The sequence below is a fragment of the Balaenoptera borealis genome, assembly GCF_965194805.1.
Source record: "Balaenoptera borealis genome assembly, chromosome: 8".
NCBI classification, from domain to species: domain Eukaryota; kingdom Metazoa; phylum Chordata; class Mammalia; order Artiodactyla; family Balaenopteridae; genus Balaenoptera; species Balaenoptera borealis.
The window spans coordinates 41,246,827-41,263,453 of record NC_138865.1 but is presented as its reverse complement, the minus strand read 5'-3'; the positions used below and the strand labels follow the sequence as shown (position 1 = coordinate 41,263,453).

General features: G+C 38.7%; 1 protein-coding gene and 1 long non-coding RNA gene across 9 annotated transcripts in view; one reads left to right on the top strand and one right to left on the bottom strand.

Moving 5' to 3' along the window:
* RASEF (RAS and EF-hand domain containing) overlaps positions 1 to 16,627 on the bottom strand; it is a 225,096-nt gene that overhangs the window by 12,707 nt on the left and 195,762 nt on the right. For 7 of the 8 annotated variants that reach the window (XM_082401171.1, XM_082401170.1, XM_082401166.1 and 4 more), the window contains 2 exons: positions 15,314 to 15,395; positions 13,994 to 14,108 (listed from right to left, as the gene is read on the bottom strand). In XM_082401171.1, coding sequence (XP_082257297.1) covers positions 13,994 to 14,108; positions 15,314 to 15,395 — 197 coding nt within the window. Of the gene's footprint in view, positions 1 to 249; positions 3,727 to 13,993; positions 14,109 to 15,313; positions 15,396 to 16,627 lie in introns of those variants that run through there. The other variant, XM_082401169.1, reaches the window with a different exon arrangement.
* LOC309633027 overlaps positions 1 to 16,627 on the top strand; it is a 105,721-nt gene that overhangs the window by 31,462 nt on the left and 57,632 nt on the right. The gene's annotated exons all lie outside the window — the stretch shown is intronic.

The window sequence follows — 16,627 nt, the reverse complement described above, 5'->3', positions numbered from 1 at the left end:
TCTATGGTGCCTAAAAGCATCCAGGTGCTCATCCACTTTGGTACCACACCTGATACACCATCAAGAAATGAGCCTCAAAAACAATGAAATTATGCCACACCACTGCCTTTTGGACTCGTTTCTGATGATGAGTCATTAATTGTATTGTGGTTCCTCTGTACACTATGAGTGATTTTTCTCTTGCTGCTTTCAAAATTTTCTCTTTGTTTTGGCTTTTGGCAATTCAACCATGATGTGTCTAGGTACGGATTCTTTTTTTTTTTTTTTTTTTTAACATTTTTATTGAAGTATAATTGCTTTACAATGTTGTGTTAGTTTCTGCTGTATAACAAAGTCAACAAATAATTATAGAGTCAGCAAAACCATCCTTTAAAAATGAAGACAAAAGAAAGATGTTTCCAAATAGACAAAATCTGAGAGAATTTGTTGCTAGCAGACCTACCTTTTAAGAAATAATAAAGGAAATCCTTCAGGTGGACAGGAAATGACACAGATGGTAACTTGAATCCACAAGAAAAATGAAGTGCCCCCAAAATGTTAAATATATGGGCAAATTAAAAAGAGTACATAAAAAAAAATGAAATTATATTCGACTTCCTTTCTCTTCAAACCACTTTCCTCCAACCAAATGCATCAGAGTGAAGTAAAAGCAAAGGGGAGAAGGAAATGAAAGGCCCTCCTCAAAACTAGATGCCCTACCCATTAATGTGTTAAGTAATTGAGTTTGGTGGGGTACTGCTCGGTATTCAAGGGGGCGTCATATGGAAGCCATTAATCAGATATTCACTTAGGTAAGCCAAGAATCTGAGTATCTAAATGACTTAAAGTCATACAGATAAATGCTGCCGCCTCCTTCAAGTCTTGACTCAAATATCACCTTCTGGTGTGACTAACCTGACTACACTACCTGTAGCGCACTGCCTCACCATAAGGTCCTTTACCCTGGCCTCGTTTTGTTCCTATATCTAGCACTTCCTATCATTCTATTTATTTTATTTATTTATGTCTGTGGCATGTTATGTCTTCCCCACTAGAGTACAAGCTCCATAGGGTAGGGCTCTTCATTTTATTAATGGATATACTACAAGCACTAGCACAGTACATGCACAAAGCAGGGATGCCCAAAATATTTTTGAATGTGTAAAAGTCGGAAAGACATCTCACGTCTCAAGTGTCTCCATTAAACTTTTACCCAAAATATTCAATCAAAAATTATTCATGCCAGGTAAATGGACATAATTTTATTTATAAGCTTTTGTAACCCAGTGGTTTTCTTTTTTTTATTTAAGGTTTTTTAAAAATTTTATTTTTTATACAGCAGGTTCTTATTACTTATCTATTTTATACATATTAGTGTATATATGCCAATCCCAATCTCCCAGTTCAATCCCCTCCCCCCACCCCAGCTTTCCCCCCTTGGTGTCCATAAGTTTGTTCTCTACATCTGTTTCTCTATTTCTGCCTTGCAAACTGGTTCATCTGTACCATGGAGAACAATGGAGAACAATATGGAGGTTCCTTAAAAAACTAAAAATAGAATTACCATATAACCCAGCAATCCCACTACTGGGCATATATCCAGAGAAAACCGTAATTCAAAAAGACACATGCACCCGAATGTTCATTGCAGCACTATTTACAATAGCCAGGTCATGGAAGCAACCTAAATGCCCATCAACAGACGAATGGATAAAGAAGTTGTGGTACATATATACAATGGAATATTACTCAGCCATAAAAAGGAACGAAATTGAGTCATTTGTTGAGACGTGGATGGATCTAGAGACTGTCATACAGAGTGAAGTAAGTCAGAAAGAGAAAAACAAATATCGTATATTAACGCATGTATGTGGAACCTAGAAAAATGGTACAGATGAGCCGGTTTGCAGGGCAGAAGTTGAGACACAGATGTAGAGAACAGACATATGGACACCAAGGGGGGAAAACTGCGGTGGGGCGGGGATGGTGGTGTGCTAAATTGGGCGATTGGAATTGACATGTATACACTGATGTGTATAAAACTGATGACTAATAAGAACCTGCAGTATAAAACAAACAAACAAACAAAACAACTAATACTAAACTTTCATTGGGTTATTTTTATGGAAATATGTTAATATAAATGTTTCAGACATTACATGAAATTTCTAAAAATCATATGTTCTGGTATAATGTTATAAGTCATAATCCTAGTTATTACTTTAAAATGTATATCTCAGAAATAACTAATTTTCTTATCAACTGCATTATTATGAACTTTCATCAAATCTTTAACCGTGGTCATTTTTAAGTCTTTTGTCATTTACAGACAGTTCTGGGTGTACTCTGATGCTTTTGCAAATATGTTCCTATAAAAGGGTTTCATCTTCAAGAAATTCATGGAAAAGACTCTTGACAAGTACAGGTTTCTGGTAACTGACTATACTGCTGAACTGAATGAATAAGCATTTTCAGAACTCTAATGAAAAACTGATGAACTCATAAAAGTGCTAACAAAAGATCAAGATGAAAAAAAAATTAATTACATGGGACTGAGTGAACTGATGAGGATGAGTATAATTTTTGTGACTTTCTGTTTGAATTAAAAAAAAAAATCCCACAAGGACTCAGAGGCAAAGAATATACAAATCAATTTTCACTGCAAAGTAAAGGAGCTGTTACAGTGGAGGATTACCGGACTGAATGTCAATATTATGACATAGTATGAGTGTGTTTCGTGTTTGGTAATTGTAATCATTGTTGCTTTTGTTGTGGTCATCCATGTACAATGCTTGGTGTCAGTCTATTTATCTCTTGTAAAAATAAAATACAGTGTGTGTGTGTGAAAAAAAAAAAAACCAAGCAAATAATATAGGGAGAAGTGATATAATACAGTCATGTATTAATATCTAACGTTTAAAAAAATTTTATTTTTTATACAGCAGGTTCTTATTACTTATCTATTTTATACGTATTAGTGTATATATGCCAATACCAATCTCCCAATTCAACCCCCTCCCCCCCCCCCTTTGTGTCCATAAGTTTGTTCTCTACATCTGTTTCTCTATTTCTGCCTTGCAAACTGGTTCATCTGTACCATTTTCTAGATTCCACATATATGCGTTAATATATGATGTTTTTCTCTTTCTGACTTACTTCACTCTGTATGACAGTCTCTGGGTCCATCCACGTCTCTACAAATGACCCAATTTCATTCCCTTTTATGGCTGAGTAATATTCCATTGTATATATGTACCACATCTTCTTTACCCATTCATCTGTCGATGGGCATTTAGGTTGCTTCCATGAGCTGGCTATTGTAAATAGTGCTGCAATGAACATTGGGGTGCATGTGTCTTCCTGAATTATGCTTTTCGCTGGGTATATGCCCAGTAGTGCGATTGCTGGGTCATACGGTAATTCTGTTTTTAGTTTTTTAAGGACCCGCCATACTGTTTTCCATAGTGGCTGTTATCAATTTACATTCCCACCAACAGTGCAAGAGGGCTCCCTTTTCTCCACACCCTCTCCAGCATTTGTTGTTTGTAGATTTTCTGATGATGCCCATTCTAACTGGTGTGAAGTGATACCTCATTGTAGTTTTGATTTGCATTTCTCTAATAGTGATGTTGAGCAGCTTTTCATGTGCCTCTTGGCCATCTGTACGTCTTCTTTGGAGAAATGTCTATTTAGGTCTTCTGCCCATTTTTTGATTGGGTTGTTTATTTTTTTAATATTGAGCTGCATCTGAAATTGAAACTGTGATTAAAAATCTTCCAGCAAACAAAAGCCCAGGACCAGATGGCTTCACAGGCGAATTCTATCAAACATTTAGAGAAGAGCTAACACCTATCCTTCTCAAACTCTTCCAAAATATAGCAGAGGGAGTATCACTCCCAAACTCATTCTATGATGCCACCATCACCCTGATACCAAAACCAGACAAAGATGTCACAAAGAAAGAAAACTACAGGCCAATATCACTGATGAACATAGATGCAAAAATCCTCAACAAAATACTAGCAAACAGAATCCAACAGCACATTAAAAGGGTCATGCACCATGATCAAGTGGGGTTTACCCCAGGAATGCAAGGATTCTTCAATATACGCAAATCAATCACTGTGATACACCATATAAACAAATTGAAGGAGAAAAATCATATGATCATCTCAATAGATGCAGAGAAAGCTTTCGACAAAATTCAACACCCATTTATGATAAAAACCCTCCAGAAAGCAGGCACAGAGGGAACTTACCTCAACATAATAAAGGCCATATATGACAAACCCACAGCCAACATTGTCCTTAATGGTGAAAAACTGAAACCATTTCCACTAAGATCAGGAACAAGACAAGGTTGCCCACTCTCACCACTATTATTCAACATAGTTTTGGAAGTTTTAGCCACAGCAATCAGAGAAGAAGAAGAAATAAAAAGAATCCAAATCGGAAAAGAAGAAGTAAAGCTGTCACTGTTTGCAGATGACATGATACTATACATAGAGAATCCTAAAGATGCTACCAGAAAACTACTAGAGCTAATCAATGAATTTGGTAAAGTAGCAGGATACAAAATTAATGCACAGAAATCTCTTGCATTCCTATACACTAATGATGAAAAATCTGAAAGAGAAATTAAGGAAACACTCCCATTTACCATTGCAACAAAAAGAATAAAACACCTAGGAATAAACCTACCTAAGGAGACAAAAGACCTATATGCAGAAAATTATAAGATGCTGATGAAAGAAATTAAAGATGATACCAACAGATGGAGAGATATACCATGTTCTTGGATTGGAAGAATCAACATCGTGAAAATGACTGTACTACCCAAAGCAATCTACAGATTCAATGGAATCCCTATCAAACTACCACTGACATTTTTCACAGAACTAGAACAGAAAATTTCACAATTTGTATGGAAACACAAAAGACCCCGAATAGCCAAAGCAATCTTGAGAAAGAAAAATGGAGCTGGAGGAATCAGGCTCCCTGACTTCAGACTATACTACAGAGCTACACTAATCAAGACAGTATGGTACTGGCACAAAAACAGAAATATAGATCAATGGAACAGGATAGAAAGCCCAGAGATAAACCCATGCACATATGGTCACCTTATCTTTGATAAAGGAGGCAAGAATATACAGTGGAGAAAAGACAGCCTCTTCAGTAAGTGGTGCTGGGAAAACTGGACAGGTACATGTAAAAGTAAGAAATTAGAACACTCCCTAACACCATACACAAAAATAAACTCAAAATGGATTAAGGACCTAAATGTAAGGCCAGACACTATCAAACTCTTAGAGGAAAATGTAGGCAGAACATTCTATGACATAAATCACAGCAAGATCCTTTTTGACCCACCTCCTAGAGAAATGGAAATAAAACCAAAAATAAACAAATGGGACCTAATGAAACTTAAAAGCTTTTGCACAGCAAAGGAAACCATAAACAAGATGAAAAGACAACCCTCAGAATGGGAGAAAATATTTGCAAATGAAGCAACTGACAAAGGATTAATCTCCAAAATTTACAAGCAGCTCATGCAGCTCAATATCAAAAAAACAAACAACCCAATCCAAAAATGGCCAGAAGACCTAAATAGACATTTCTCCAAAGAAGATATACTGATTGTCAACAAACACATGAAAGAATGCTCAACATCATTAATCATTAGAGAAATGCAAATCAAAACTACAAGGAGATATCATCTCACACTGGTCAGAATGGCCATCATCAAAAAATCTACAAATAATAAATGCTGGAGAGGGTGTGGAGAAAAGGGAACCCTCTTGCACTGTTGGTGGGAATGTAAATTGATACAGCCACTATAGAGAACAGTATGGAGGTTCCTTAAAAAGCCAAAAATACAACTACCATATGACCCAGCAATCCCACTACTGGGCATATACCCTGAGAAAACCATAATTCAAAAGGAGTCATGTACCAAAATGTTCATTGCAGCTCTATTTACAATAGCCAGGACATGGAAGGAACCTAAATGTCCACTGACAGATGAATGGATAAAGAATATGTGGCACATATATACAAAGGAATATTACTCAGCCATAAAAGGAAACGGAATTGAGTTATTTGTAGTGAGGTGGATGGACCTAGAGTCTGTCATACTGAGTGGCGTAAGTCAGAAAGAGAAAAACAAATACCGTATGCTAACACATATATATGGAATCTAAAAAAAAAAAAAAGAGGGTCATGAAGAACCTAGGGGCAAGACAGGAATAAAGACAGAGACCTAGTAGAGAATGGACTTGAGGATATGGGGAGGGGGAAGGGTAAGCTGGGACAAAGTGAGAAAGTGGCATGGACATATATACACTACCAAACGTAAAATAGGTAGCTAGTGGGAAGCAGCCGCATAGCACAGGGAGATCAGCTTGGTGCTTTGTGACCACCTAGAGGGGTGGGATAGGGGTGGGATGGAGGGAGACGCAAGAGGGAAGAGATATGGGAACATATGTATATGTGTAACTGATTCACTTTGCTATAAAGCAGAAATTAACAAACCAATGTAAAGCAATTATACTCCAATAAAGATGTTAAAAAAAAAAAGTCATACCTTTTAACTGTCAGTTAAAAAAAAATACTGAGCTGAATGAGCTGTTTATATATTTTGGAGATTAATCCTTTGTCCATTGACTCGTTTGCAAATATTTTCTCCCATTCTGAGGGTTGTCTTTTCGTCTTGTATATAGTTTCCTTTGCTGTGCAAAAGCTTTTAAGTTTCATTAGGTCCCATTTGTTTATATTTGTTTTTATTTCCATTACTCTAAGAGGTGGGTCAAAAAAGATCTTGCTGTGATTTATGTCAGAGTGTTCTTCCTATGTTTTCCTCTTAAGAGTTTTATATTGTCTGGTCTTACATTTAGGTCTTTAATCCATTTTTTTTTTCTTGAATCCATTTTGAGTTTATTTTTGTGTATGGTGTTAGGGAGTATTCTAATTTCATTCTTTTACATGTAGCTGTCCAGTTTTCCCAGCACCACTTACTGAAGAGATCGTCTTTTCTCCATTGTATATCCTTGCCTCCTTTGTCATATATTAGTTGACCAAAGGTGGGTGAGTTTACCTGGGCTTTCTATCCTCTTCCATTGAGCTATATTTCTGTTTTTGTGCCAGTACCATATTTTCTTGATTACTATAGCTTTGTAGTATAGTCTGAAGTCAGGGACTCTTATTCCTCCAGCTCTGTTTTTTTCCCTCAAGACTGCTTTGACTATTCGGGGTCTTTTGTGTCTCCATACAAATTTTAAGATTTTTTGTTCTAGTCCTGTAAAAAATGCCATTGGTAATTTGATAGGGATTGTATTGAGTCTGTAGATTGCTTTGGGTAGTATAGTCATTTTCACAATGTTGATTCTTGCCATCCAAGAACATGGTATATCTCTCCATCTGTTTGTGTCATCTTTGATTTCTTTCATCAGTGTCTTATAGTTTTCAGAGTACAGGTCTTTTACCTCCTTAGGTAGGTTTATTCCTAGGTATTTTATTCTTTTTGTTGCAATGGTGAATGGGATTGTTTCCTTAATTTCTCTTTCTGATCTTTCGTTGTTAGTGTATAGGAATGCAAGAGATTTCTGTGCATTGATTTTATATCCTGAAACTTTACCAAATTCACTGATTAGGTCTAGTAGTTTTGTGGTGGCATCTTTAGGATTATCTATGTAAAGTGTCATGTCATCTGCAAACAGTGACAGTTTTACTTCTTTTCCAATTTGTATTCCTTTTATTTCCTTTTCTTCTCTGATTGCTGTGGCTAGGACTTCCAAAACTATGTTGAATAATAGTGGTGAGAGTGAACATCCTTGTCTTGATCCTGATCTTAGAGGAAATGCTTTCAGTTTTTCACCATTGAGAATGATGTTTGCTGTGGGTTTGTCATATATGGCCTTTATTATGTTGAGGTATTATCTTGAGGTATGCCCACTTTCTGGAGAGTTTTTATCATAAATGGGTGTTGAATATTCTCAAAAGTTTTTTCTGCATCTATTGAGATGATCATATGGTTTTTATTCTTCAATTTGTTAATATGGTGTATCACACTGATTGATTTGAGTATATTGAAGAATCCTTGCATCCCTGGGATAAATCCCACTTGATCGTGGTGTATGATCCTTTTAATGTGTTGTTGGATTCTGTTTGTAGTATTTTGTTGAGGAATTTTGCATCTATATTCATCAGTGATATTGGTCTGCTATTTTCTTTTTTTGTAGTATCTTTGTCTGGTTTTGGTATCAGGGTGATGGTGGCCTCGTAGAATGAGTTTGGGAGTGTTCCTTCCTCTGCAATTTTTTGGAAGAGTTTGAGAAGGATGGGTGTTAGCTCTTCTCTAAATGTTTGATAGAATTCGCCTGTGAAGCCATCTGGTCCTGGACTTTTGTTTGTTGGAAATTTGAAATCACAGTTTCAATTTCATTACTTGTGATTGGTCTGTTCATATTTTCTATTTCTTCCTGGTTCAGTCTTGGAAGGTTATACCTTTCTAAGAATTTGTCCATTTCTTCCAGGTTTTCCATTTTATTGGCATAGGGTTGCTTATAGTAGTCTCTTATTATGCTTTGTATTTCTGCAGTGTCTGTTGTAACTTCTCCTTTTTCATTTCTAATTTTATTGATTTGAGTCCGCTCCCTCTTTTTCTTGGTAAGTCTGGCTAAAGGTTTATCAATTTTGTTTATTCTCCCAAAGAACCAGCTTTTGGTTTTATTGATCTTTGCTATTGTTTTCTTTGTTTCTATTTCATTTATTTCTGCTCCAATCCTTATGATTTGTTTCCTGCTACTAACTTTGGGTTTTGTTTGTTCTTCTTTCTCTAGTTCCTTTAGATGTAAGGTTAGATTGAGATTTTTCTTGCTTCTTGAGGTAGGCTTGTAGTGCTATAAACTTCCCTCTTAGAACTGCTTTTGCTGCATCCCATAGGTTTTGGATCGTCGTGTTTTCGTTGTCATTTGTCTCCAGGTATTTTTTGATATCCTCTTTGATTTCTTCAGTGATCTCTTGGTTATTTAGTAACGTATTGTTTAGCCTCCATGTGTTTGTGTTTTTTACGGTTGTTTCCCTGTAATTTATTACTAATATCATAGCATTGTGGTCAGAAAAGATGCTTGATATGATTTCAGTTTTCTTAAATTTACTGAGGCTTGATCTATGACCCAAGCTGTGATCCTGGAGAATGTTCCGTGTGCACTTGAGAAGAAATTGTAATCTGCTCTTTTCAGATGGAATGTCCTATAAATATTAATTAAATCTATCTGATCTATCGTGTCACTTAAAGCTTGTGTTTCCTTATTAATTTTCTGTCTGGATGATATGTCCATTGGTGTAAGTAAGGTGTTAAAGTCCCCCACTATTACTGTGTTACTGTCGATTTCCTCTTTTATAGCTGTTAGCATTTGCCTTATGTATTGAGGTGCTCCTAGGTTGGGTGCATATATATTTATAATTGTTATATCTTCTTCTTGGATTGATCCCTTGATCATTATGTAGTGTCCTTCCTTGTCTCTTGTAACATTCTTTATTTTAAAGTCTATTTTATGTGATATGAGTATTGCTACTCCAGCTTTTTTTTTATTTCCATTTGCATGGAATATCTTTTTCCATCCCCTCACTTTCAGTCTGTATGTGTCCCTAGGTCTGAAGTGGGTCATTTGTAGACAGGATATATATGGGTCTTGTTTTTGTATCCATTCAGTGAGCCTGTGTCTTTTGGTGGGAGCATTTAATCCATTTACATTTAAGGTAATTATTGATATGTATGTTCCTATTACCATTTTCTTAATTGTTCTGGGTTTGTTATTGTAGGCCTTTTCCTTCTCTTGTGTTTCCTGCCTAGAGAAGTTCCTTTAGCATTTGTTGTAGAGCTGGTTTGGTGGTGCTGAATTTGCTTAGCTTTTGCTTGTTTGTAAAGCTTTTGATTTCGCCATCAAATCTGAATGAGATCCTTGCCAGTTAGCGTAATCTTGGTTGTAGGTTCTTCCCTTTCATCACCTTAAATATATTGTGTCACTCCCTTCTGGCTTGTAGAGTTTCTGCTGAGAAATCAGCTGTTAACCTTATGGGAGTTCCCTTTTATGTTATTTGTTGTTTTTCCCTTGTTGGTTTCAGTAATTTTTCTTTGTCTTTAACTTTTGTCAGTTTGATTACTGTGTGTCTCGGTGTGTTTCTCCATGGGTCTATCCTGCCTGGGACTGTCTGCGCTTACTGGACTTTGGTGGCTATTTCCTTTCCAGTGTTAGGGAACTTTTTGACTATAATCTCTTCAAATAATTTCTCGGGTCCTTTCTCTCTCTCTTCTCCTTCTGGAACCCCTATAATGCGAATGTTGTTGCATTTAATGTTGTCCCAGAGGTCTCTTAGGCTGTCTCCATTTCTTTTCATTCTGTTTTCTTTATTCTGTTCTGCAGCAGTGAATTCCACCATTCTGTCTTCCAGGTCACTTATCCGTTCTTCTGCCTCAGTTATTCTGCTATTGATTCCTTCTAGTGTATTCTTCATTTCAGTTATTGTACTGTTCATCTCTGTTTCTTTGTTCTTTAATTCTTCTAGGTGTTTATTCTTTAATTCTTCTAGGTCTTTGTTAAACATTTCTTTTTTTTTTTTTTTTTAAAGTTTTTTTTTAAAAATTATTTATTTATTTATTTATTTTTATGGCTGTGTTGGGTCTTCATTTCTGTGCGAGGGCTTTCTCTAGTTGTGGCAAGCGGGGGCCACTCCTCATCGCGGTGCGCGGGCCTCTCACCATCGCAGCCTCTCTTGTTGCGGAGCACAGGCTCCAGATGCGCAGGCTCAGTAATTGTGGCTCACGGGCCTAGTTGCTCCGCGGCATGTGGGATCTTCCCAGACCAGGGCTCGAACCCGTGTCCCCTGCATTGGCAGGCAGATTCTCAACCACTGCGCCACTAGGGAAGCCCTGTTAAACATTTCTTGCATCTTCTCAATCTTTGCCTCCATTCTTTTTCTGAGGTCCTGGATCATCTTCACTATCATTATTCTGAAGGCTTTTTCTGGAAGGTTGCCTATCTCCACTTCATTTAGTTGTTTTTCTGGGGTTTTATCTTGTTCCTTCATCTGGTACATAGTCCTCTGCCTTTTCATTTTGTCCATCTTTCTTTGAATGTGGTTTTCGTTCCACAGGCTGCAGAACTGTAGTTCTTCTTGCTTCTGCTGCCTGCCGTCTGGTGCATGAGGCTATCTAAGAGGCCTGTGCAAGTTTCCTGATGGGAGGGATAGGTGGTGGGTAGAGCTGGGTGTTGCTCTGGAGGGCAGAGCTCAGTAAAACTTTAATCTGCTTGTCTGCTGATGGGTGGGGCTGGGTTCCCTCCCTGTTGGTTGTTTGGCCTGAGGCAACCCAGCACTGGGACCTAGAGGCTCTTTGGTGGGGCTAATGGTGGACTCCATGAGGGCTCATGCCAAGGAGTATTTCCCAGAACTTCTGCTGCCAGTGTCCTTGTCCCTGCAGTGAGCCACAGCCACCCCCTGCCTCTGCAGGAGACCCTCCAACACTAGCAGGTAGGTCTGGTTCAGTCTCCCCTGGGGTCACTGCTCCTTCCCCTGGGTCCCGATGCGCACACTACTTTGTGTGTGCCCTCCAAGAGTGGAGTCTCTCTTTCCCCCAGTCCTGTCGAAGTCCTGCAATCAAATCCCGCTAGCCTTCAAAGTATGATTCTCTGGGAATTCCTCCTCTCGTTGCTGGACCCCCAGGTTGGGAAGCCTGACGTGGGGCTCAGAACCTTCACTCCAGTGGGTGGACTTCTGTGGTATAACTGTTCTCCAGTTTGTGAGTCACCCACCCAGCAGTTATGGGATTTGATTTTATTGTGATTGCGCTCCTCCTACCATCTCGTTGCAGCTTCTCCTTTGTCTTTCGATGTGGGTATCTTTTTTGGTGAGTTCCAGTGTCTTCCTGTGCTTCCGGTGCTCTCACAAGAGGGAGTAAGTGCACGTTCTTCTACTCCACCATCTTGAACCAGTCAACCCAGTGGTTTTCAGTTGAAGTGTATTATTAATTCAGAGCGTTCATTCACCACTGACACTCTACTGCTTCTCAATCCTCTTGCCTATCCCAACAATCTCACAGTTAGTTTCGACCTATATTATAGCGGCCATATAAATTGCCCCCATGGAATTTCCGCAAATTAGAAAAGGTGAGCCATGGTGAAGGTTCATTGTGATAAGTGAAAGTCAAATGCCCAGTGGTATCTAATTTTTTCTCCAATAACAAATTCAAGAATTCATCTTGAATACAGTTTTCTTCCTTTTTAGAACCTATGAAAGGTAACATGAATAGCTAAGAAGGTCACTTACCACATGTAGGTGCTTAATCATTTAGCAAATTATGGCAGTAGGGCCCCTGGCACAGGCCACAGCTGGTCACTAAGGGCTATTTCAACTCTATGGATGACGCTGCCTTTTGTGCCTCCTTTTCTTGAGTATAATCCAAAGTCTTAAAATGAAGACCAAGTCCAACAGTTTCAACAATAAAAGGTTTTGCTATAGATCTTAAATATCTGTGGGTATGAGTTAGTTGGGATTATTTGTTCTTCTCTGAACTCACCAGCTTATCCCAGGGAGGTTCATCTGTTCCCTTGAGTAGATCCCTCTCCTCTATGCACTAACTACCTCGGAGATTCTTTCTTGACATCAAAGGATTTTTTCTTAACCTGCTGCTCACTCTGGAGCTTAATCAAAGGAGCAACCAGTGTTGAATCAGGAGGTCCAATTCCTCTTCCACTCCTAACCTCTAAATAACTAAAAGCCAGTGTCATACACTTTCTCTGCCTCAGGTTTCTCATAAAAAGTGAGAATAACATTACATTTCTTCCTTTCTCAGATATGTTACAGAGATGAAAACAACATGTGGAAAACTTTGTGAAATAAAAATACTACATAAATGTCAACACACTTTTGATGTATTTATAATAATTTGAAGTCATGATATTTCAGTTGAACAAAATGCTCATTTATATTTATCATTGAGTCTTATTGCCAATTTCAATCAGTCATTTCTTGCATCACTTCTTTAGTTAGAAAGAGAACATTCATTCTGGTGTTTTATAGGGTATGAAATAGGCCCAACTCAAGAAACTAGAGGCTAACCTGAGAACAGACAGCAATGTTCTCTGTTCAGCCACCTCTGCACTTAATGCCTGTTAAAAATTATAGATCATAGACGTACGTGAAAATTTGTATTAGCCACTAGATTTGTTTTGTTTTTTTTCCCCAAGAGTATGCTGAACCATGGCTTGAACTATAGTTTTATGGTGATTAATGACTGTTGGTAGCACACTAAGTGTGGGCAAAATCACTTCCTACTTTAAAAAATTATTTACCATGGAACAAAGGATATGAAAGTGGCTCAGATGAAAGACACCATCTCATTTGACCAAAAGAAAGCACAGATAGTTACCATACATTTAAAATACCAGTTGGTATTTCGGTAGTACCTTGGGGGTGTGTAAAGACCCAAATCACCACCAGAATAAGGTTGAGAACACAGTTCCTATAGAAATTGGACCTGGCACAAGCTCACAGCCAGGTGGTGTTTCACCTATACTTCTAGCACATGTGGAAGCCCCTGTTACACCTCTAGTCACACTACACACCCAGCCCCATCACCCCCTTGTTTGTGAAAGCTACTTCTCCTTTTTTTTTTTTTTTACTTCTCCTTTTTGGGTTGCCTGAATTTTCACTTGCTGCCAGTCAGGTTCTGATTATATCTATAAGAAAACCCAGGAGTTTCCCCCCCTTCCCCACCCCAGAAGCTCACTTTAGTAGTGTCCTTAGCTCTGTGGGAACTTGCCCAGCTACTGAGGAGGAGACCAGTACTGCCAAGTGCCATTGGGAACCCCGCTTCTCACATCCAGTTCTTCCTGAGAGCCTGGATCAGTGGCTTGTAATTGAGTTCGTTTTGACAAAGAAGACAAACAGCATTTCCCGAGACAGGCTGTAGCTCTCCTGTGTAATTTTTTGGTTCTCTGTTTTGAATTCTTACCTCAATCATATCTACCCATTCTCGTACATTAAGAAAGCTTTTCTCACACGTAACATCATACAGCAGCAAAACACCATCTGCTCTTCTGAAGTAAGACTTGGCAATACTTCTGAATCTGGAAAAGAGAATAGCATGTAATGGTTCTAATCAGTCAGTCAGTTTGGTGCTGCCTCATTCTTCATCTCCTTTATGCTCACTTTTTTCCCTCATCTTTTAAAACAAGCCCCAATTGAGAAGAATCTAATGGCAACCTATTACTGTGAAATAGTCATCCCCAAGGCCTAGAATGACCTGGTGAAAGGTAACAGAATAAGAATCTGGGCTAGTGATTTAGAAAAGCCAATCATTTTCTCCACCAAATAATCCCAAGAAAGTCTACAAACCCCAGAGCATAGCCAGGACAAGGTTGAGATCATAATTTCTAAAAATTTCAGCCTCAGCAACACGCTACCAGAACCCAGCTGTGGGACACACAGAAGGATGGAAGGAGAGGCACATCAGAGAAAGATTATTTTTTGGCTGGTGGGTAGGGAGTATTGTGGGTGGGTGGTAGAAGAACTAACCATGTGGACCACCACAGGGCACACACACAGGGTGTCGGGGGCTCACCAGGGGAAGAGCACACCTCACCCTATCTGTCCTAAACCGAGTGCAGTATTTTACAGGATCTTAAATAGCTATGTTAACCACACATATTTTTCAAATGCTGCTAGAAAATATGAGCTCCATGTGGGCAGGTGTCTGTGTCCACTTGTTCACTGTTGAATCTGAACACCCTGAATGGTGCCTGGTTACAGAGGTCGGCAGTTACCCCCATATTTGTTTGCTGCACAGTCGGATACAGTCTGTTCCCTAAGAGTTAGATAAGATTAAAACCTATGCTTGATGCTCTGGCCATCAGCAGTGAAAGAAAGACAGGGTACTGTCTGTGGTCAGATGCGAGTCTGCTATTTATCAATGGTCTGTGTCCCTGCCCTTGAACCGGGGAACTGACAGGTCCTCCTCTCCATCTTCTATGGTGCCCCAGCTATGCAGCTCCTCACACTGTTGCCATGTCCAGGAATGCCGCCTCACTGAAATTTTCTCCTTAGGATAGGGCATTCTCTTTTTCTCAGTGGCTCACCAATTCAAAGGAAGCTTAAAGATCCTCTTCACACGACTGATGGATCAGCGAAGGAGGAAAGGATGTGGAAAAAAACAAGCATTCTTGAAATTCTAACATACTGTATCAGAATTATATGAGTACAAAAACCACCAAGTATCCTACAAGGCTTGTCTGTGCAACTCAGCAGAATCCAAAGCATTATGGAAAGCACTTGCCTCTCCTGGCCAGCGGTATCCCAGAGTTGCAGTACTGTTCGCTCTCCATCTACAATGAGAGTTTTCATTTGAAAATCAACTCCTGAAAAGGAATATAAGAGAACATGGAGATCACGATGTAAATAATTCCATTGGTTTTTACTTTCAAGCCCTCTTTAGGATGAGACAAAAGCCAATAAGCCAAAGTTTGGCAAGACAGAGAGGAATGAACCTGGCCTTCAAGGACAGTGACCTTCACATACTAATTATAAGTCAGACCACACATGTGCGTGCAGATGCTTATTGCAGGTTGGCTGACTTGGGGAAGGATTTAATCTATGGACAAAAGGAAAATCTGTGTTTTATGTGTCCACATAATTAGATGGACTCAGTTATATCTGTGTGTGTGCATGCACATAAATGTGCCTATGTATATGTATATATACAGGTATATACATGTATGTATGTATATGTATATAAGTACATGTATATGGTGTGTATATATGCCAGGCTCTCTAGGAACCGAACCAAATATTGTAGGCTTTTTATGAATCAGATTGAAGTGAACCTTCAGCTTTGTTATCTTGAAGGGTATAACAGAGAACCATAAATTTAGAAAGACATCCATTGTGAAGAAGGTAATCTGTTCTAAGGTTTCTGGTTATCAAAGTAAGAACTCTTTAGATAAGGAAGAAAAGTAAATGATAATTTGCATATCTTCCTTCAATTCCTTTTACTGATTACTATGCAAATTTGGGAAATGAGGACACTATTTTTTCCTTGTTCTGAGAGGTATTACTCATGTATTCCGTTGTGCAGGAGGGGAGGGAACATACACCCAGCTATGATTTTGACCTTAATGACAAACTGGCTATCGGTAAACTCACTTTATCAACATCAAATGACACCTGATCAGAAAGGCTTTCCCTGGGCACCCTGTGTAAAAGTGCACCTCTCCCAAACCTCATTTTTTAAAATGTGTTTTTCATCCATTTACCTCATTGTGGGCTGGGATTTAGTCGCCTTTGTTTATTGTGTATCCGTAGTGCCTACAACAGTATGTGGCTCACAGCAGGACTCAGGATATGCTTGCTGAATAAATGAATCTGTCATCTCTGGCTCTAAACTTTGTTTGGTTGATCTCACTGGGTAAGCAGATACCTCAGTCCTTTGCTAGTCTTCCTCTCCCAAATTTAGGCCTTAGCCAAAACAGAGGGCTATTCTATAGAGAAGGACATGTGTGTGTGCAAGTGCGCGTGCACACACACACACACCTCTACCTATATACATATTTATTATACAGAGAGAGAGAAAGAGATCTGTGTGTCTGTATAT